Source organism: Pongo abelii, chromosome 8 (assembly GCF_028885655.2).
Source record: "Pongo abelii isolate AG06213 chromosome 8, NHGRI_mPonAbe1-v2.0_pri, whole genome shotgun sequence".
Lineage (NCBI taxonomy): Eukaryota > Metazoa > Chordata > Mammalia > Primates > Hominidae > Pongo > Pongo abelii.
Window position 1 is genome coordinate 19,471,459 of NC_071993.2, and position 22,259 is coordinate 19,493,717.

At 34.7% G+C, this 22,259-nt stretch overlaps 1 protein-coding gene across 1 annotated transcript in view; it reads left to right on the top strand.

The window, feature by feature from the left end:
• MALRD1 (MAM and LDL receptor class A domain containing 1) overlaps positions 1-22,259 on the top strand; it is a 678,818-nt gene that overhangs the window by 330,199 nt on the left and 326,360 nt on the right. Inside the window, exons 27-28 of the mRNA XM_024253733.2 lie at positions 12,671-12,916; positions 14,526-14,683. Coding sequence (XP_024109501.2) covers positions 12,671-12,916; positions 14,526-14,683 — 404 coding nt within the window. The remainder of the gene's footprint in view (positions 1-12,670; positions 12,917-14,525; positions 14,684-22,259) is intronic.

Genomic DNA, 22,259 nt, shown 5'->3' on the forward strand with positions numbered 1-22,259 from the left:
CATGTAACCATCTAAGAATTGTAAATCAGAAGCAAAGGACAGATATAGGGGGCAAACATTAGTCCCTACCACGTGCAATGATAATACATTGTGAAAGAATGGTCACAAAGTGAAATGGGCCATGGGATGCTATGGCCCTGCAGGTTTTCTAGATATAGACTGAAAATACAAGCTTTTTATTGACCGGAAGGAAAAGAAAAAATTATGATGAGATTGAACACTCATCACCATAACCAATAACCAGGTCAGTAGAAACACAACTTATACTAGTTGAGAATCTGATAAAATTTTCTTTTGATATACTTTCAACATTCCCCAAAATAGGTACAATGGGTAATTTTAATATTTCATGTTTTCAAATAATGTTTCTCAATGCATGCCAAGGTGAAATTTACTAATTGCAACAATAGAGGAATGCAAAGTTAGACAGCTAATGTATACCCAGATATAAGGTGGTGTAGCTTGATCTAGTGTTGTGTTTATTATAGAGAAAGAGCTTTTCTCTGGTGGTGAGAGAGAGTTGGGAGAAAACTTTAATTATAGAACAATATATTGGGCTTTAAGGTAATAGATCTTAATCTTGTTGATATACGAAAATCACCTGCAAGGCCCTGGATAAGGACACACATCCTCACCATACTGCCACCCGCCATGCTCTCCTTCTAAGTTGGAAGGTATGACCTTGCTATCTGTATTTTTCTAAAGATACACTGATTATTTTGATACATAACCGGTTGAGAACCATTGTTATAAGATTTGAGAGTGATTGGTTCCTTGTTATAAGGAGAGAGACCAATTCCTTCCTTGAAAGCCACACACTAACAAAACTCAACCATGATGAAATTAAAACAACAACAACAAAAACAGACTAGTCAATCCTGTAAACTAGAAGGAACTTGAATTTACAATTAAAAAGTTTCCAAAAAGAAAAATCTCCAGGCGGCCAGATGCAGTGGCTCACGCCTGTAATCCCAGCACTTTGGGAGGCTGAAGCGGGTGGATCATGAGGTCAAGACGTCGAGACCATCCTGGCCAACGTGGTGAAACCACATCTCTACCAAAAAAATACAAAAATTTGCTGGGTGTGGTGATGCACACCTGTAGTCCCAGCTACTCGGGAGGCTGAGGCAGGGGAATTGCTTGAACCCGGGAGGTGGAGGTTGCAGTGAGCCAAGACTACACCATTGTACTCCAGCCTGGGCGACAGAGCGAGACTTTGTCTCAAAAAACAAAACAAAAACAAAACCAAAAAAAACTTCAAGCTCTGTTGATTTCACTATTTAAAGATCTTTCTTCCTTTCCTTGCCCTTAGCGTCTTCAAATTATAACTGTCTCATATTTCATTTCCTCAGATTTCTACCTTTGTTTAATCTGGGCTTATGAATCTGTGGTTAATAAGATGGTTAAGTTGTGTTGCACTGAGTTCCTGCTTCTCTGAGGAGCCGCTTAAGAACCAATTACATGTGTAGGGGCAAAATACTGTTAATGTGGGACAAAGAGGAGGCGGAGGTTTCCAGACATCACAAATTGCTTCCCTCACAGCAGCTGGGTAGATGTATTTTGACACTGTGTACTATTTGAACAAACAATGGAGGAAAAAATGTGTGAAAGCCAAGGAGTTGATACAGTCTTCTTTTTTTTTTTTTTTTTGGTGAGAGGGAGCCTTGCTCCTATTGCCCAGGCTGGAGTGCAGTGGCACGATCTTGGCTCACTCCAACTTCTTCCTCCTGGGTTCAAGTGATTCTCCTGCCTTAACCTCCCAAGTAGCTGAGATTACAGGTGCCCAACACCACACCCGGCTAATTTTTGTATTTTATTAGAGACGGGGTTTTACCATGTTGGTCAGGCTGGTCTCAAACTCCTGACAATAAATGATCTGACCACCTCAGCCTCCCAGAGTGCTGATACATTATTCTAGTTCACCTTAATATCCAAGCAAGGAACTCCCTCTTTTGTGAAAAGACTGTTGCACTAAGTTGATTTATTGGGAAAAACTATACAGGAATAGCAAGGAGGACTCTTTTATTTTTCAAATTATATTAAGTAACAGGAGAATGATTATGGTAAAATAAATGAAACACTATGTGGTACAATTCTTAGAACAGGATTCTATTCCATTCAAAATAGTCTATGCAAAGTGTAGCATATTATTACCACATACCATGCTGAGGCATAAATAAAACTATGCATAACTGTTGAGCTCAAAACTGATGTTCAAGCACCTTAATTCCATTGCTAGATAATTTGTTGGTTAACTTTTATAAAGTGAAGAGAAATAGTAAGATCACTTCAAAAATGAAAAGATGGGTTGTTATTTTGTTGTGTTTTTAAAAAAGGAAAGGAATAATGCATGGGTGATTTTTATGTATTAAGTAAAAAATAATATAACATTTTCTTACTAAAGAAACTAACATTTTCTTACTAAAATACATTTCATGCCCTTAAGCAACTGGTAATATGCAAAGTTACTAAGAATGGATTCTGGAACCAAATTACCTAGATTCAGATCTCAGGTCTGCTCCCTACTCAACTGTGTAACATTGAGGAAGATGCTTTATTCTCTGCTCGTTAGTTTTTTCATCTGTAAAATGAGGTTATTAAACAGAATTACTTCATAAGATTGTTGTGAAGATTGAATAAGATACATAAAATTCTTATAAGCGTGACTAACAACTGAAAATTATAAGTCTCTGTCATAATTATTTTTTTTATTTTTGATACAAATCCCATAACCATTAATGATTTAAGAACGAATTTGTTACAATGAACATATATGGTAAAGGAAAATATCAGGTATAAAATGAGGTGATTTCAGCAATTAATACATTATTATTTCTGAGTATTTTGTTTGCATTGCCAGTATTCTATAAGCAAATTAATAAACCTAAACTTTATAAATAATGAAATATAATTTCCCTTCAGTGGAGTTTAAAATACTCTATGCAAAAAGCTTTGCCCACTTCTATGAAATACCATTGATAATTGCCAGCAATAAAATCCCAATCTCTTTCATTCACAATTTTCACCATTTTTGTCAATCAAGAATTCTGTGATTAAAGTAAGCTGACACACAGATTTTAAAGCATAATTGGATTAATTGACATTTTTCTGTCCCTACTTTATTAGAAAGTAGCTTTTAGCTTTTCAAATATATACAGTTTTTGTACTCTAAACTTGACATTTCCAGAGGGCCAGTATTAGATTTTATACTATACGGAAGATACCTCTCTGTCTTGAACTAGAACCATACCAAAGCTTAAACAATATGTATTCAATTAATGAAGAAGGGAATTCATTTTGCATTTCCAAAAGAATTATTGAAAATAAATTCTCCACTGTAATTTATCACATGCTCTTGTGATGATAATGATGAACTGAAATCCATGGTAGAAGTGGATTTGGTTGAATGAATATGTTGTCAAAACCCCTTCTATACCACTGTATCAACAGATATTTTCCAGATTCATTCAGCATCTTTTTGGTGGCCATGGAAAGAAGTATTAATCTGCAACAGCAAAGTCTTAAGACATGAGTAGTTGAAAGGACACAGGGCCTGTGATCAATCAGTGTATGTTCTACCTCTTGCTCTGATGTGTACCAGATATTTCAGAAGACAAATATTTTTTGTTTATGTCTTTTTCTGAATCTATTAAAAAATCTTGTGTTTTTCCCTTTAGTTTGTTTATGGTTATTTATGTTACTTGATATTCAAATGAATTCCTTGCACTCTGACATGAACATGATCATGACGTACTGTATTATGTGCAGAACTTTATTGGCTAATTTAGTACAAAATTTTGTGCCTATGTTCATGAGACATATTGGTCTATCGTCTTGTCATGTATTTTTCTGCTTTTGGTATTAGAGTAATATTGACATCATAAAATACATGTGAGAGTGCTCCCTTTTCCTCTATTTTATGGAAGAGTACATGTTGGGTTACTATTCTTTCTGTTTACATGTGTTGTAGAATTCATCAGCCAAATTTTGCCCCAGAGTCTTCTTTGTGACAAGACTGTTAATTATGGTTTCTATCCATGTAATACTTGTAGGGCTATTCACCTTTTTTATCCTCTAGTTGGATTTGGTAATTTGTTTTTGAAGGAATTGATGTATTTTACCAAAGTTGTCAAGTTTATTGTTATAAACTTGCTCATAATAATATTTTATTATCTTTTTAAAGTGTATACAACATGTAGTGATATCTTGTCTTTCATTTTTCATATTGGTAATCTTTGTCTTATTTTTATGTATTTATTCATCAGTACAGATGATGTTTTATCAGTTTTATTGATATTTACCACTAAACAGCTTTTGATTGAACTGCTGTTTTTCACAATTGTTTATTTTGTCCTTAATGGATATTTCCTCTTTATTATTTTCCTCCTTCTACTTACTTTGTGATAAATTTGCTTTTATTTTTCTAGCTTCTTATGATCGAAACTTAGTTAATTGATTTTGGATCTTGTTTTGTTAAATGTAAGCACTTATAGCTATATGTTACCTGAACTGCTTTACCTGGAGCCCATAAATTTTGATATGCTGAGTTTTCACTTTCATAGAGTTCAAACTATATTCTAACTACTGTTGTTATTTCTTCTTTGACTCAATGGTTACTTACAAATATGTTGTCAAATATTTGGGTGATTTTTCAGATACCTAATTTGATACTGATTTCTATTTTAATTCTGTTGTGCTTAGAGAGCATACTCTGCATGATTTTAATTCTTCTAAATTTATTGAAACCTGTTTTATGGCCTTTTATATGGTCCAGCTAGTGACTATTTCACGTCCTTGAAAACAATGTATATTCTGTTCTTGTTTGGTGTAGTGTTATGTAAATGTTAACTAGACCAGTATGCTTGATCATGGGTTCATGTCTTCCATACATTTACTTTGTGTTTTATCAGTAACTGAAAGAAGGGCGGTAATACTTCCAACTAACCTTGCAGATTTGCTTATTTCTCCTTGTGATTCTGTCAGTGTTTGTTTGTTGTAATTACGTGGATAAACACTGAAGTTTTTTTTTTTTTTTTTTTTTTTTTTTGAGACAGAGTGTCACTCTGTCACCCAGGCTGGAGTGCAGTGACAGGATCTTGGCTCACTGCAGCCTCTGCCTCCCAGGTTCCAGGACTTCTCCTGCCTCAGCCTCCCAAGTAGCTGGGATTACAGACATGCACCACCACGCCTGGCTGATTTTTGTATTTTTAGTAGAGACTGGGTTTCACCATGTTGGCCAGGCTGGTCTCGAACTCCTGACCTCAGGTGATCCACCTGCCTTGGCTTCCCAAAGTGCTGGGATTACAGGTGTTAGCCACTGCACCCAGCCTTCTTCTTTTTTTTTTTTTTTTTTTTTTCAATTGAATGACCCTTTATTACTGCAAAATGGTCCTCTTTGTTCTTGGAAGTATTCCATACCATGAGTTCCACTTATTCTCTCCATTCTGGTGGAATTCCAACACCTATTGGCCCTAAGTGATTTATATGAATTATTCCCCTCGGCTGTTGCATAGTTCTTTTGTTTCATTTTTTGCTTACGTTCTTATTTCTTTTAAAAGTGTTTGGAATTTTACTTTACACACTTTTTCTCTCAAGTAAAATCCCAATTTACTGTTTCTCTTAAATCCCAATTTTCTCTTCCTCTTACATTTTTATATAGTCTTTACCATAGAAGTTTAATGTCCATACATAATATTATAAGGTTTAAAGTAATTTAATATATTTATCATCCTTTTGAATATTATATAGAATTTAAAAATGTTTTAATCATTTCCTCTCTATCCATTTACTTGTGGTTAGTTGTTTTGCCACATTTTGATACATTACATCAAAATTTGGCATTATTGTTGTCATTGTTTTTAATATTTATCGTCAAGTGTGCTGCTTTCTTTACTGGAAATTTTTTGTGACATCTTAGGTTTTTCTTCTGGGATCACTTGATTTCTTTCTAAAGGACATTCCGTAGCAATTTCGTAATAGAGTCTTTTGGTGACAAAGACTTTCACAAGATCTGCTGAAGGCACGTTAGCCAAATGTCTTATCTCTAAATAGCTCTCCTTACAGATATATCGTGTATTGCATTCTCTATTATTTTCATTATAACCTCATTGAAAAATGGGTTATGGCCAGGCACGGTGGCTCATGCCTGTAATCCCAGCATAACGGGAGGCCAAGGTGGGTGGATCACTTGAGGTCAGGAGTTCGAGACCAGCCTGGCCTACATGGTGAAACTCTTTCTGTATTAAAAATACAAAAAAAAAAATTAGCCGGGCCCGGTGCCAGACACCTGTAATCCCAGCTACTTGGGAGGCTGAGGCAGGAGAATTGCTTGAACCTGGGAGGTGGAGTTTGCAGTGAGTCGAGATTACACCACTGCACTCCAGCCTGGGTGACAAGAGTAAGACTCCGTCTCAAAAATAGAATACAATAAAAATGATTATCATTAATATTATGGAACAAAAAGCAACATGAGAGTTCAGGGAATAAATGGTATTTCCAACTGAGTAAAATTTTAACAGATTTTGTGGTATGTATTAAGACATTATTTTGACCAATGCTACTACGAAATTTGTGTGCATATATATTCAGGTGTGTATACTTGAGAAACAGCTTATAGATAATTGAACTTCAAAACATTACTCCAGTCTATACCCTTAATGTCAAGAATGTGTCTGTTCTCTTAAACGCTGCCTGGCTTTAACAATTAAGGATTGTTTTAATAATATAAGAGTCTCAGACTTCATTGTGCTAAGAAATTCCAAAACTCTAGATCATCCCCACAGTATGTTGTTTTGATGTCTTTTCCTGAATACCTGTAAAAATAAATAGAATTTTGACATTCACAACAGGCCTGATCTACTTGTAGTGTAGTGTGACGCATGGGATGACATCTGATATTATTTGATAGATGGAAGCGTGTGTGTGTGTGTGAGTGTGTGTGTGCGTGTGTGTCTTAGAGAAATAGAGAGAAATGGACATAGTAAAAGGAACATTGGCATAAAAGTTAGAATATCTGAATGGTTTTATTCTTTGCTTATCTGCTATTATGTAATCACAAACTAGAAGGCATAGTTGTGTCTCTTAATTTTAGTAACTCTGATTTTTATAATAGAAGTTTTATTTGTCATGTTTGAGTTTATGTAATATAGGACTGCAGAAGTAAATACTTGGGATTTATACCTGCTGTTTAATTCAGATAAAAGTCTTGATCCGGGCTTTCTTCTTTATGTACTTTGTTCTTTCCATTAATTTTCCTGGTCTGCTCTGGGAGTCATTACAAATATATGGAACCCTCAACCTCCACTCACCAGAAGGCTCACTGAGTAGGAGCTGTTAGTATACTAGAATGTTTAACAACATAGATACTTGTGTGATAAAATTATTTCAGGTAGAAGATTTTCATCCTGTACCACTCCTGCTACTCAGTGTTTCTGCAAATGTTAAAAGGATATATACTCTTTCTTTAGTAGTTAGATTCTTACAACCTTCAGTACCAAACTTCTTTATATGACTTACTACAATTTATTAAATGTTTTATGCAAATTATTAATATCAGAAATGAAGTAGGGAACACCAGTACACATACCATGGACATTAAAAGAGTAATAAAAGAATATTATGAACATCTCTATGTACACAGTTTGCTAATCTAGATGAAATGTTTGTTATATAGGTAACTTGCATGTCATGGGGGTTTGGTGTACTGATTATTTTGTCACCCAGGTAATCAACATAGTACCTGACAGGTAGCTTTTTGATCTGCAGTCTCCTCCCATCCTCCACCATCAAGTAAGCCCTGGTGTCTGCTGTTCCTTTCTTAGTGTCCATGTGTCCTCAAAGTTTACCTCCCATTGATAAGTGAGAACATACAGTATTGGCTTTCTGTTCCTGCGTTATGTTACTTAGGATAATGGCCTCCAGCTCCGCCTATGTTGCTGCAAAGGATATACTCTCATTCTCTTTTATGGCTACGTAGAATTCTATGGTGAATATATACCACATTTTCCTTATCCAGTCTACTGTTATGGGCGTTTAGGTCATTCCATGTGTTTGCTATTCTGGATAGTGCTGTGATGACCACGTGTGTGCATGTGTCTTTACGGTAGAATGATTTATATTCCTTTGATAACTTTTTGATAGTGAATATGAACTGAGAGTTACTAAGTACATACTTTATATGCTTCATGCTGCTTAGTCTATTACATGTTAACTAATTTTAATCCTTGTAACTCTGAAAGGTAGACAAGTGTTATTATTATTTCCATTACTTAGGTAAATCATATTTACATGTGACGATCAAAATATCTCTTCCAATAACAAAAACTTTATGGGCTGTCTATTTTAAGTCTATTTCTTATTCAGTATTAAATAGATACTAGATGCTAAGCCCTGGGTCTGCAGCAAAATGGAAATAGTACATTCTCTAGGACTTTGAGAGAGGCAGATAATTTAAGCAAGGAATTAAAGTATGATGAGTGCTATGATATGCGAAGTGTGAGGTGTTAGGGAAATGTATAGCATTTAAGTTTGTAGAACCTAAATTAGACCAAACGGTAAAAAAAGGGAACCCTAAGAAAAAAGACTTAAAGTCTGAATGATAATTCTGGTATTGGAAGATAAGTATTCCAGGTAAGAGAGGGCATGGTGTGAGATGATATTGTGGTTTGCATTTGCATTCCCCTGAGGATTCATGATGTTGAGCATCCTTTATATATATATATATATATATAGTCCACTTGTATGTTCTTTGGAGAAATGTCTTTTGCCAATTTTTAAATCAGGTTATCTGGATTTTGTGCTATAGAGTTGTAAGAGTTTATGTATATATATAAAATATATAATATATGTATGATATATAATATATAATACATGTATTATATATAATATATAATACATGTATTATATATAATATATCATACATGTATTATATATAATATATCATATATGTATTATATATAATATATCATATATGTATTATATATTTTATATCATATATGTATTATATATAATATATAAAATATGTATTATAATATATAATATATGTATTATATGTAATATGTCTTATAATATATAATATATGTATTATATATAAATATATAATATATAAATATAAATATATTATATATATATTATATAGTATATATAATATATATATTATATATATTATATAGTATATATAATATATATATTATATATATTATATAGTATATATAATATATATATTATATATACTATATAGTATATATAATATATATATTATATATTATATAGTATATATAATATATATTATATATATTATATAGTATATATATTACATTATATATATTATATATATTATATAGTATATAGTACATATATATTATATGTACTATATATGTACATATATATAGTACATATATTATATAGTATATATTATATATTATATATAGTACATATATATTATACAGTATATATAATATATATTATATAGTCTATATAATATATATTATATATACTGTATAATATATATTATACAGTATATATATTTATATATATATTTATATATATATAAATATATATATACTATATATATAAATATATATATAGACTATATAATATATATTATATGTACATATATTATATAGTATATATACTATATATTATATAGTACATATATTATATAGTCTATATAATATATATGTACTATATAATATATATTATGTAGTATAGATATATTATATATACTATATAACATATAGAATTTCATTTATTCTTTTTATATTTGAATGCTTCATTTTTTTCTTTTTCTTGCCTAATTGCTCAGGCTAGGACTACTAGTACTATTTTGAATAGAAGTGCCAAAACCTGGCATTAATTCTTTGCTCCTTATGCTAGAGAAAGAACTGAAAATATTTCACTGTTGAGTGTGATGTTGTATTTGAGCTTTTTATATATGACGTTTATTATGTTGATGTAAATTCCTTCTATATACAGTTTAAGAGATTTTATTATGAAATGGTGTTGAATTTTGTCACATGCTTTTTCTGCATCTATTGAAATGATCATAAGATTTTTATTCTTCATTCTGTTAATGTGGGGTATCACATTATTAATTTGGGGAAGTTAAACTATTCTTGCATATCAGGTGTAATCTTATGTGGTAATGATGTATGATCCTCTTAAGGTGCTGTTGAATTTGGTTTTCCAATATTTTATTGAGGATTTTTGCATCCATATTTATTAGGGATATTGGCTGTAGTTTTCTCCTTTTGTAGTGTTTTTGCATGGCTTTGGTATCGAGGTAATGCTGGATTAATAAAATGAATTAGGAAATGTTCACTTCTCTTCAATTTTTTGGAAGAGTTTGAGAAGGATTAATGGCAATTCTTCTCTGAATATTTAGTAGAATTCACCCTTGAAGCCATCTGGTTCTGGGCTTTTCTTTAATAGGAGGGTTGTTACCATTTCAATCTCATTACTCATTATTGGTCTGTTCAGATTTTCTGTTTCTTATGATTCAGTCTTAGTAGGCTGTAGGAATTTCTAGGAATGTATCCATTTATCCAGGTTATTCAATTTTTGGTGTATAATTGTTCATAGAAGTCTCAATGATCCTTTATGTTTCTATGGAATCAGTTGTATTAACTCCTCCTTTAATTTCTAAGTTTATTTATCTGAGTCTTCTTTTTTCTTTGTTCATCTAGCTAAGTGTTTGTCAGTTTTATCTTTTCAAAAAATGAACCATGTATTTTACTGGTATTTTCTATGGTTTATTCTCTATATTATTTATTTATGTTCTAATCTTTATAATTATTTTAGTTCTGCTAACTTCAGGTTTAGTTCTTTTTCTTCTAGTTTTCTGTCAAATAAAGTTAGGATATTTATTTAAGATCTTTCTTTTTTAATGTAGGTATTTATCACTATACACTTCTCTGTTAGTACTGCTTTTGCTGCATCTCACAAGTTTTGCTATGTTGTGTTTTCATTTCATAAAATATTAATGATTAAGCTAACCAAAAAAATTTTGTCACAGACAGAGTCCATGGTTGAAACTTACTTTCAATGGCTTCGTAATGGAAAGTCAACCTAATTAGGCAACCTCAAACAGTTCAGGAACAGCGTAACACACAAAATTGCCAGAAGCCTTCATAATACGTTTCCTCTCCAGTGGCTTCAATGTGGGATTCCATTCATCTTCGTCTTCTACTCTCTTCCCTCTCGACCATCTATTGTCTAAAATGTGAGACTTATCCAGGAGGTATAAGCTTCTATATGAGGTTGTATCACCAGCCATTTCCAGCTCCCAGAAAACCTTATAATAAATACCTGAACTTCATCTTCTACCTCTGACCCACATCAACCCTCATCTACCAGGTAACTTGCCTCCAGAGGTTCATGCGGCGGGGTGGGGCTACCACCTTTGAAGTAAAGCAAGGAGTGATGTTATCAGCTCCTCTACCTGGAAGATGGAGAAGACAAGAAAAAAAGAAAATGTCAGATCCTGTGGTTTCAGAGAAAAAAATGTGAAACTGGTATCCCAAGTTGGATTTCTAAACAACTTTTTCTATTGAAATATTGTTACCCATGACAGTTAAATTCTATTGTAATATTGGAGTAGTGTAATAATAATACCTTCAATATACATTCTAAATAACCTTATTCCAAAGCACTTTATTTCACTCATTCATTTATTTGACTAATATTTACTAATCACATAGTAAGGCCAGGCACTGTTCTAGGCACTGGTGATATATATATATATACACATATACATATATATATATATATGTGTATATATATATACACACATATGTATATATATACACATATATATGTGTATATATATACACATACATATATACGTATATATATATATAGACACACACAAATACATATACATACACACACACAATATTTTTTTAAATTAGCTTAACTTCTCTAGGATTTTGCTCTTTTTTTCTCTTTTGAGCTAAGGAAACTAAAGTTTATCAAATGTTGGTATGATCCAAGTCACATTACTAATAAATATCAGCACTAGAGGTCAAACTCAGGTCTTCAAAAGCATTGCGTTTTCTTATGTTTTGTAAACAAATCTCTATGGTTGGCATTGCATTGTAGAAAAATTGCTTCTAAAATTCCAAATTATAGACAAATAAATATGCATTTTAGAGAAAAATCTGTTGTGGTGTCAGTTATTAGTTATATATGCATAGCCGTGCTTCTAAGGAGGTATCTTACATATCCTGGCTTCTGAAAAATATTGGAGTGAATGGATGCTAATGGAACGTATTTCCAAATGCCACATAATACTTGATCTCTTAGTTCCTTAAAGATTTTGTTTCAGGATGAAAAAATAGAAGGCCTCACATTGGCTCTCAGATATAATTTACATCCTTGAACACAGTTTACAAAGAATGCTGCATTTGGGGAGATGGAGAGGTACTTTCCTAGATCAATAAAGTGATGCTTTTTTTTTTTAGCATTTGTGAATAATCATAGTCATGAATAAGCCTCTATAGGTTAGAGCTCTGGAGCAGAGTGGGAGAGAGCGAGATGGGGTTCAAGTACCTCAAATTCCTAAGAACAATATGTTCCTTTATAGATTAAAATAAATCCACTCTTACTGCTTTTTGACCTCACTGAATGTGTTTGGAGTGTTCGCTCATTCTTGTTTTGTTTTGTTTTGTTTTAGGTTTCTGCCCACTTGGCTATTGGGAATGTCAGAATGGAAAATGCTATGGGCTGGAACAAAGGTGTAACTTCGTAGATGACTGTGGAGATAATACTGATGAAAATGAGTGTGGTAGCTCCTGTACTTTTGAAAAAGGCTGGTGTGGCTGGCAAAACTCCCTGGCTGACAACTTTGATTGGGTTTTAGGGGTTGGCTCTCATCAAAGCTTAAGACCTCCCAAAGACCATACACTTGGAAATGAAAATGGTAGGTTATTAGACTGTTGTAATTGCTTTCATATGATATTCACAATGTACATCAAAATGTCTTTTCTGACAGCAACTGGGGAGCTCTGAAGAGACCACCACAGTGATATTGCAAGGCGATCAAACATTTAGTGAGTGTATTTTTTTCTTAGGGCTGCCGTAAGAAAGGGCCACAGAGTGGATGACTTAGACAACAGACATTTATTGTCTCAAATTCTGCATGCTGGAAGTTCAAGATCAAGATATTGGCAATGGTGATTTCTCCTGAGGGTTGTGAGGGAGCATCATCTCTTCCATGTCCCCTCTTAGATTCTGGTAGTTTCATTAGTTCCTTGGCTTGTGGATGGTGGTTTTCCCTAAGTCTTCACATCATCTTCTCTGTGAGCATGTCTGTTTTTAGGTCCAAATTCCCTGTTTTATTAGGACCCAGTCATATTGGATTACTGTCCACCCAGTGGCCTCCTTGTAACCTGATCATCAGCAAAAACACTATTTCCAAATAAGGTCACATTCATAAGAACTGGGGGTTAGAACTTTGGCACATTTTTGGGAAGGAGGGAACACAATTCAAGCCATAACAGTTTTTAGCCAAAATACAATATTAATCATTAATTCAGTAATTGAAGTTAGATGATAATGTATGCTGCCATCAGACATCTTTCCTAAATGGTACACACTTGTAATCGATAACCCTGAATTCTGCCACTCATATGATCATTAGCAAGTCATTTAAATTTTGGATTTTCAAATTCCTCATCTGTCATTTTGAGATAATAAAATTTGACCTGTGTGCCACACAGAGATTGTGGAGATGATGTATATGAAGGGAAAAGAGTTTGAAACATATAGAGATGCCATGAAAACTTAACCGTAAAGCCACATATGTTAAGGGTGTTGGGCATGGCTCATTTTTGTAGTGAGTAGCTGAGATCAAGTCTCAGCCTCCTGGGTGAAGGAATAAAGGACAGTAGCAGAATGAAGAAGGGACCCTGAATCCCTGGATGCTACGTAATAGGCAAAGAGATCTAAATATTGAAATTCCATAGGTCTATTGAAAAAAAAAAACTGAACAAGCCAGGGAAAGCAAGACAAAAGTCTCATTCAAACACTAAGCTCTACATACATGAAATGTTATGGATATGTCAGTGTGCAAGAACAAAACTCAATACCTTTCTTCCCATGTTACTTATTAAATTTCTTAGTGTTATATTTACACACTCAACAGATGACTGAATTTTTAAAAGCACATCATATCATTTTTATTTTAGATTTCATTGGTAGTCTTTACATTATTTTACAATCACTTGATAGTTTGTGAAATCTATAAAATAATTTTTGTAGCTATCTTGTTGATGTGATGGCATAAATATCCCATCAGATCAGTTAATGTGCATACTGTGAAGCACGTGCTGAAAGCACAGACAGTTGGAAATTGTTCTGTCAGCAAGCTAGAGGCAAGGCTATTAGATTTTCTTTCTATTCCAAATGAAAATACTTTTGGCAGCTCAGATCATATGAATTGTAATTAAAGACCTTAACTATGATGGAAACGCAAAAATAATCCCATCATTGTTATTTCGGTCTTCTCTGAATTCTGTCCTTGTTCCTAGGGCACTTCATGTATCTGGAGGCTACTCCAGTGGGCCTTCGGGGTGACAAAGCACACCTCAGGAGTACCATGTGGCGAGAATCCAGTGCAGCCTGCACCATGAGCTTCTGGTATTTCATATCTGCAAAGGCCACAGGATCCATTCAGATTCTCATCAAGGTAGGAACATGGCCTGTGATGCCTCTGAGTTTGTTTTGTTCTGTTTTAGAGACAGGGTCTTGCTCTGTCACTCAGGCTGCTGTGCAATGGTGCAGCCATGGCTTACTGCAGCCTCCAACTCCTGGACTCAAGCAATCCTCCTGCCTCCGCCTCCCGAATAACTGGGACTACAGGCATGCACCATCATGCCTGGATAATTTTTTATTCTTTGTAGAGAATAATTTTATATTTTTTGTAGAGATTTTATATTCTGTGTTGCCCAGGCTTGTCTCAAATTCCTGGGCTCTAGCAGTCCTCCCACTTCAACCTCTCAAAGTGCTGGGACTACATGCATGAGCCACCACACCTGGCCCCTCTCTATAGGTGGCATGTGGCCTGAGGGAGTTGACTTGGCTAGAGAAGGCCCCCTGTTTTTCAAAGGTGCCATCTCCTGTGGCTGAAATGATCTATGGGGTTTGGTAAGCTGGGGCATGAGAACCAGCTTTGAGTTCAACATCATATCCTGTGATTATGACTGAATCCCAGAGACTCCTTATATAATAATAATCTAGGACACATACATTTCTTCTTCCTGTTTAGTTGTTTCCTTCCCTTTCCTTTCCAATAAAAGAAAATAGATTATTTGTGCTTCTGAAGGAAGAGTGGCTATCCATTTTTCCTCACATATGAGCATTCATTAAGGGAACTAATAATAGACATTCTGGTTCTAAGCACACCGTGCAAAGGACTGAACTACTCAGGAGAATGATCAAGGTATGATTACATGGAACTGCTTATTAACTGTGACACAGTAATGCATTTTCTTACTGAGGATTAATTGGATGTTTCTGTCAGAGCTTTAATTTAGTATAACAAAGTGACAGTGTTCAGGGAACAAAATAACATAGTAAATATTAATATTAATGAGACTTGGTCAAACACCTTTACTCTTTACTGAGCTAAAACAGTAACTGAAAGGAGATGTATATGTGCACGTGCAGGTATGTGTGTATTTATTTGAAGAATCTAGGTAGAACGCCAAGAAAGCTTACTTTAAAGCATGCTGTGGAGACCATTGCTTTTTTTTTTTTTTTTTTTAATGACACATGAGCTTTGGTTAAGTGCCCTGGCACTGATAGAAAATGCCTGAGCTGAATACCAAAGAGCTTCTACCTCTGAACAGCTTATGTCTGCAGAGTCTATGTTTTATCGGAAACCAGAATTGACTTTATAACTTAGGACTCTTCTATAATGATGCAGAAAAGTCTGCCTAATAAAATACATGTTGCAAGAACCACAGCAAATCATTCTTATATTTAAAGATGGAAACTTACAAAAATATAGCACTTAAAGTTCTCATAAGAGGACCTCACCAGCACTCTTGATATGTGATACTTGATTCTATGGTGTGCACCATGTAAGAGATTTTGTACTGTTCTGTGGGCTTTGCTTTGATTATTTGCTTCAGTCATATTTACATTTCAATTATGTTACAGTAACAAGCTTTTTATTTCTAGAAAGTGTAGTATTAAACCATTTTTGCGATATTAGTCTTCCTACCAACGCATAGAATTCCTGTGGTTCCTCTAATTGATTCTTAGGGAAATTTAACAGCATTTTAAAGAGCCTATCTTTCCTACTGCACACACACACAAACATACACACACACTTAAAAAGTATATGCCTGTACTTAATTAGTCACGTTGATTGTGAAGAAAAGAAATCTCTCATCACATATTTGGGTTCTATATTCATGAATATTGGGGCAATCATTTCATCTTGGTGATTAATAAGATATGTATTTTCAACCAGCATTACAAAGTAGTTATTTGGCTGTCTCTATGTGGAATCATGCTAGATTTTACCTTGCTCATTAGTTTGAAAGCATCCTAGCTAGATGGTAAGCCCAATAAAGGCAAGGATTCTGCCTCCAAATTCCTTCTTTCTTTCTTTCCTCTTCGTCTTTTAAGATGTTCCAGTACACACAGGCACTCCCTCTGGCTTGGCCCTCCCTGTCTATTCTTAGGTAGGCCTCCTTCTGTGTTTTCTGTCTTTTCCCTCCACACCGAGTCACACCCAATCGGGAAGACTCGGCCTTTTGCAGAATTTTCCTTGGCCACATTTGCCTAGCCTCCCACAATGATTCCTTTTCTGAGTGTCTTGCAGTTCCAGAAAGATTCCTGCTAACTGGCTGTTCATTAGAAATTATTCTAGTTCAACAAACTGACTGTAAAGTCTTGAGAGCAAGGCACTGAAGTTTTAGGCTTCAAGTGTCCTTCTCAGATCTTCAGAGAAGGGACTGCTGGATGAAGCAAAAAAGTGGTGGCCTTCCAGAGGTTGTGGCTGGGCTGGAGCTAACCCTTATTTAGGACAACCCTTGCGAAGGGATGGCCATTGTGCGTTACACGCATGACATTCAAATCTAGCCTGAAGAAGAATCTCTCATCTAAATCAGAAACATATACATGGAATCAGATATAAAAGCATGTGCCATTGAACAATAATTAATTGGTAGCATCATTTATATGGGGTAATACTGATTATAGATCACTACAACAGTGCATGCATAAATATGTCATTTATAGAACACCATCACATATATTATTTCATGGAATTCTTAACACACCCCTCTCAGTTAAATAGTGGGAGCCTTATTTTACTAAAGGGGTAGAGAAGTCACAGAAATAACTTTACCACCCTATAGCTAAATACCTAGTCAGTGACAGAGTGGGAACATAAATCCAAGTATGTCTATGTCCAAAACTCACTTGTTTACTCCCAACCCTGAGCCCCAAGTGTTCCACACTGACTTTAATATTGAAATGAAGATCCCCCTTTACCCAGATCTATACACATTGCATAGAGTATTTTTTTTAGAAAAAAACAAAATGAATCATGGTTCTTAGAATGGCCATATATGATTCTTAAATGACTCCTGTAATAAAAAAGTAAATTCAGAGAAACCTCAACAAAGCAAAGCTATTGCTTTTGAGAACATTTGGTAAAAAGCAGTACCATATTACCTATTTCTGTATTTTTTGCCTTTGGTTACATGAGAGTTGCTTTTCATTAGAGAGATGCAACTGAAACAAATCTAAGTTTTGTGTCTTCAATCAAGCAATGGGTGAATAATAAGAGGATCAAAAAAATTGAGAAATTGATGTTAATTTTTTCTTTTTCTTGAAGTTTGCTTTAGTTATAAATGAGAAAAAAATAACCTTTAAAAGGACGCAGTTAAACTTTTTTGAAGGAATAACAATTTTTTAAACACAGTTTGTTTGGTATGCGATCAGAGGGTTTACCAGGTAGGATGATTGGCTCTCACTGTCTGCTTCAGCCAAGCCAAACACTGTGTGCATGAGATTCAGCCTGTGGGAAGCAATGAGAATCTCTGTTACTCCACTCCTTCATTTTATGAGTGAGCCAAGAGAGGCTCAGATGGGCTAAGTTATAAACTCAAGGTCACCAGTAAGTGGATTGACTATGACTTGAACTCAGGTATTCTGAAATTAAGTTTAGAAAGTCTGCATAATTGATTTGGTGTATGTCTTTCTAAGGAGTAGGTTTGGATGTTAATGTAAGTTAAAATAACGGGGCCCTATCTTTTTCTGAATTTTGTAATAGTTCGTTTTTAAAATGGCATCCTTAGTTTTGCTAACATTTCTCATTTTTCATTTTTAACTCATTCAGTATTAAATTTCTCATTAAATTTAAATGCATTACCTTCCAGACCACCTAAGATTTGAAACAAAAAATAAAACAAGTACTCAAGAGTAGAAAAGGGGTTTTACAACATGAAATTAACTTATTTCACAAAGTTTACTCCCACTATTTTACCTATTTTCTAGTCTCTTGTTTCCTGATGGGGTTAATTTTTTTTTTTTTTTTTTTTTTTTTTGAGACAGAGTCTCGCTCTGTCGCCCAGGCTGGAGTGCAGTGGCGCAATCTCGGCTCACTGCAAGCTGCGCTTCCCAGGTTCACGCCATTCTGCTGCCTCAGCCTCCCAAGTAGCTGAGGCTGCAGGCACCCGCCACCACGCCTGGCTAATTTTTTTTTTGTATTTTCAGTAGAGACGGAGTTTCACCATGTTAGCCTGGATGGTCTCCATCTCCTGACCTCGTGGTCTGCCTGCCTTGGCCTCCCAAAGTGCTGGGATTACAGGCTTGAGCCACCGTGCCTGGCCCTGATGGGGTTAATTAATGATGAGTAATATGTAAACATGAATACACTAAAACTAATTTCAGGGAAATTTTGAAATGGACTTTGTTTTCGACAATTTGTTTTCATTGGGTAAAATCTGTCTAGCCTGTACAAGAAACAAAAGACTTTTGCATCTTTTCAACCAGGCTTTTGAATGAAATGCAGGAACACCTGCTACCTGAAGAGCATTATCTTCTTTTGGAACTATTCCATCTGTAATAAACTGTTGATATTTTAATCAAGATTACTGCATGCTTTAGGGAATTTGAATATATTTAATTGAAGGTGTTCAGGACTATCCATTATGCAGTCATGATAGAAAACATAATATATTCAAGCCAGAAGTGGAGAAAAATAATGTGTTTCAGGAGAGCCCTCCTGATATAGTAACCTAGTTATGCTGAAAGACCACAATTAAATTAGTTCATCGCTTTATCTTGCTCAGTGGTTCAGATAATTTTAGAGTTGGTGGGGTCTTACTCTCAGCTATTCATTTTACAGATGAAGGAAGTAAGAGTAAGAGGTTATATTTCTTGCCTGAGCTCACATGGTATTTTAAGAAAAAAGTCAGGATATGAATTCATTTTTTCTGAATTCTAACTTAAGGCTCTTCTACATGTCTTCCTAGAAATTTTATCTAACAATTTTGATATGTAATAGGGAAATAAATATTTTGTTCAAGAGGCTGTGGAAAATGTCAGATAAAAAGAAGATAGCTTCCTTTAATTATGAGAAAGACTGTGGTCATTCTGTGTCCACTTTTAACCTTAGTCTAGGGAGCAGTGAGCCTTGGTTGTAGACAAGGGTCAACTGAATTCATGGTAAGCTCTCTGCATCCATCCAAACCCCCTCCACCCCATCCTCTGCATGCATATTCACCACTGCCCTAATCTGAAAAGATTTACAACACAGATTGAGTATTCCTTATCCAAAAATCCAAAATTTGAAATGCTCCAGTGAGTCTTTGCTTTGAGCATCATGTCAACCTTCTAAAAGTTTTGGATTTTAGAGCATTTCAGATTTTGGATTGCAGGGTTAGGGATACTCATCGTGTAATTGCTTATACTAGAGTAATAATCACACAGGTTTTAAAAGTTAGGTTTATTTTGATATCGACAAGCTACTGAATATCTAATGTTATTTTGAGTATACTGTTTGCATTTTATTCATTATTTCAGAAAAAGTATAGATAATATAGAAGATTCATAGAATCTAGATAGGGAATTTGACTTCTCCAAGACTATCATGTGGATTTTGGAATGTAAATCAATTAAACTACATTTTTAGTGCTTTTTCAGAATTGTTTCAGTATCTTAGCAGTGTAATCTGCATAGTTTTGTTATATTGTACTAGCGTACTTGGCCAAATAATTGGAGAAAAGTTGATCTTTTCATTTCAAGGTGTGAACCACCAAATATCTGAGACAGATCTCAGTCAATTTAGGAAGTTTATTTTCCCAGAGTTAAGGATGTGTGCCCATGACACAGTCTCCAGAGGTCCTGATGACATGTGCCCAAGGTGGTCGGAGCACAGCTTGGTTTTATACATTTTTAGGTACACATGAGACATCAGTCAACATGTGTAAGATGAACATTGGTTTGTTCCAGAAAGGTGGGACAACTCGAAGCAAAGGGGGAACTACTCGAACTGGGGAGAGGGCTTCCGGGTCATAGGTAGATAAGAGACAAATGGTTGCATTCCTTTGAGTTTCTGATTAGCCTTTCCAAGGGAGGCAATCAGTTATGTGTGTATCTCAGTGAGCAGAGGGATGACTGGATAGAATGGGAGGCAGGTTTGCCCTAAGCAGTTCCAGCTCGACTTTTGCCTTTAGCTAAGTGATTCTGGGGCCCCAAGATTTATTTTCTTTTCACAAAGTTATAACCACACAAGATATCAACACACCCAGAGTTTAATTCAGTTAGTTGCCACAACATCACAATACTCTAGTTATATCAAATAAATGTTTCTTTATATCATCTTGGAGAACATGGCAATAATTATTCCAGGCATATTTTTGAATATGTGAGATTTTTCTTTTAAACTTCTTCTGTTCCCATGTTCTTTATCTCTTTCAGTGTCTCTACTATTTCCACGTAGGACTCCTACGAAGCTAGTTCCACCAGAATCTCTTCTGTCCTGAAGAAAAGATTTCCATTAGGATGCTAACACCTTAGTTTAATTTATCCCAGGAGCCCAGGAGTGTTTGCTTTACAGAAAAGCATATAGTCAGCTCTAAAGAATGACATTATCACTATTATTGTTGCCATTCTATTCTACTCCCACTAGCACTGCTACTCTTGTGTCCAGTCCAAATATTGACTGATTCATTCATTCATTCCTTCGTTTCTTTCTTTCTTTTTTTTTTTTTGACGGAGTCTTGTTCTGTCGCCCTGGCTGGGGTGCAGTGATGCAATCTCAGCTCGCTGCAACCTCCACCTCCCTGGTTCAAGCGATTCTCCTGCCTGAGCCTCCTGGGTAGCTGGGAACACAGGTGCACGCCACCACGCCTGGCTAATTTTTGTATTTTTAGTAAAGACGAGGGTTTCACCATGTTGCTCAGGCTGGTCTCAAACTCCTGGCCTTGTGATTCTCCTGTCTCGTCCTTCCAAAGAGCCAGATTACATTCATGAGCCACCGCGCTGGCCTCGTTTTTTTCTATATCATGCACTAAGTCTTCCAACTATATGAATCCATTTGATCTTCAAAATAAGATGGCAAGGAAGATACTTTGTTTTCTAATTTTACAGACCACAAAATTAAGACCCATGTCACATAAAAATTATGTTGAATAATCAGGATTAAAAAACAATTCTAGCTTCAATATTCATGCTCTTAACCACTATACTCATCTTCTGCTATTAGAATTTAAAGTATTCTAATACTCAGGAGTCAGAGAGGTTACTGTCCCTCAAAGTTTTCTAGTGTCTCTGAAGTCCTACAAATCAGAAATTTCCATCTCTACATATTAATAAATCTATAGATGTATTCCACACATGTTACAGAGGAGAGGTGACTACTTTTTGTTCATCAACTTCAGCAGTTTTGTTTTCTAACTTAGCTTGCCAGCATCTAGTAACAGTTACTGCATTTATCTAAATTATTCTTTATCATATTTAATATAACTCAGACATTTTAAAATGTTTAATATAACTGCATTTTATTTTTTAAATTACTTTTAATTGACACATAATAGTTGCACATATTTATGGGGTACAATGTGATGTTTTGATACATGTATACATTGTGTAATGATCAAATCAGGGTAATTAGCATATCTATAACCTCAAATATCTGTCATTTCTTTGTGGTAAGATCAATGAAAATCCTCTCTGCTCACTATTTTGAAATATACATTATTTTTAATTATATTCACCTCACTGTGCAAAGAAACACCAGG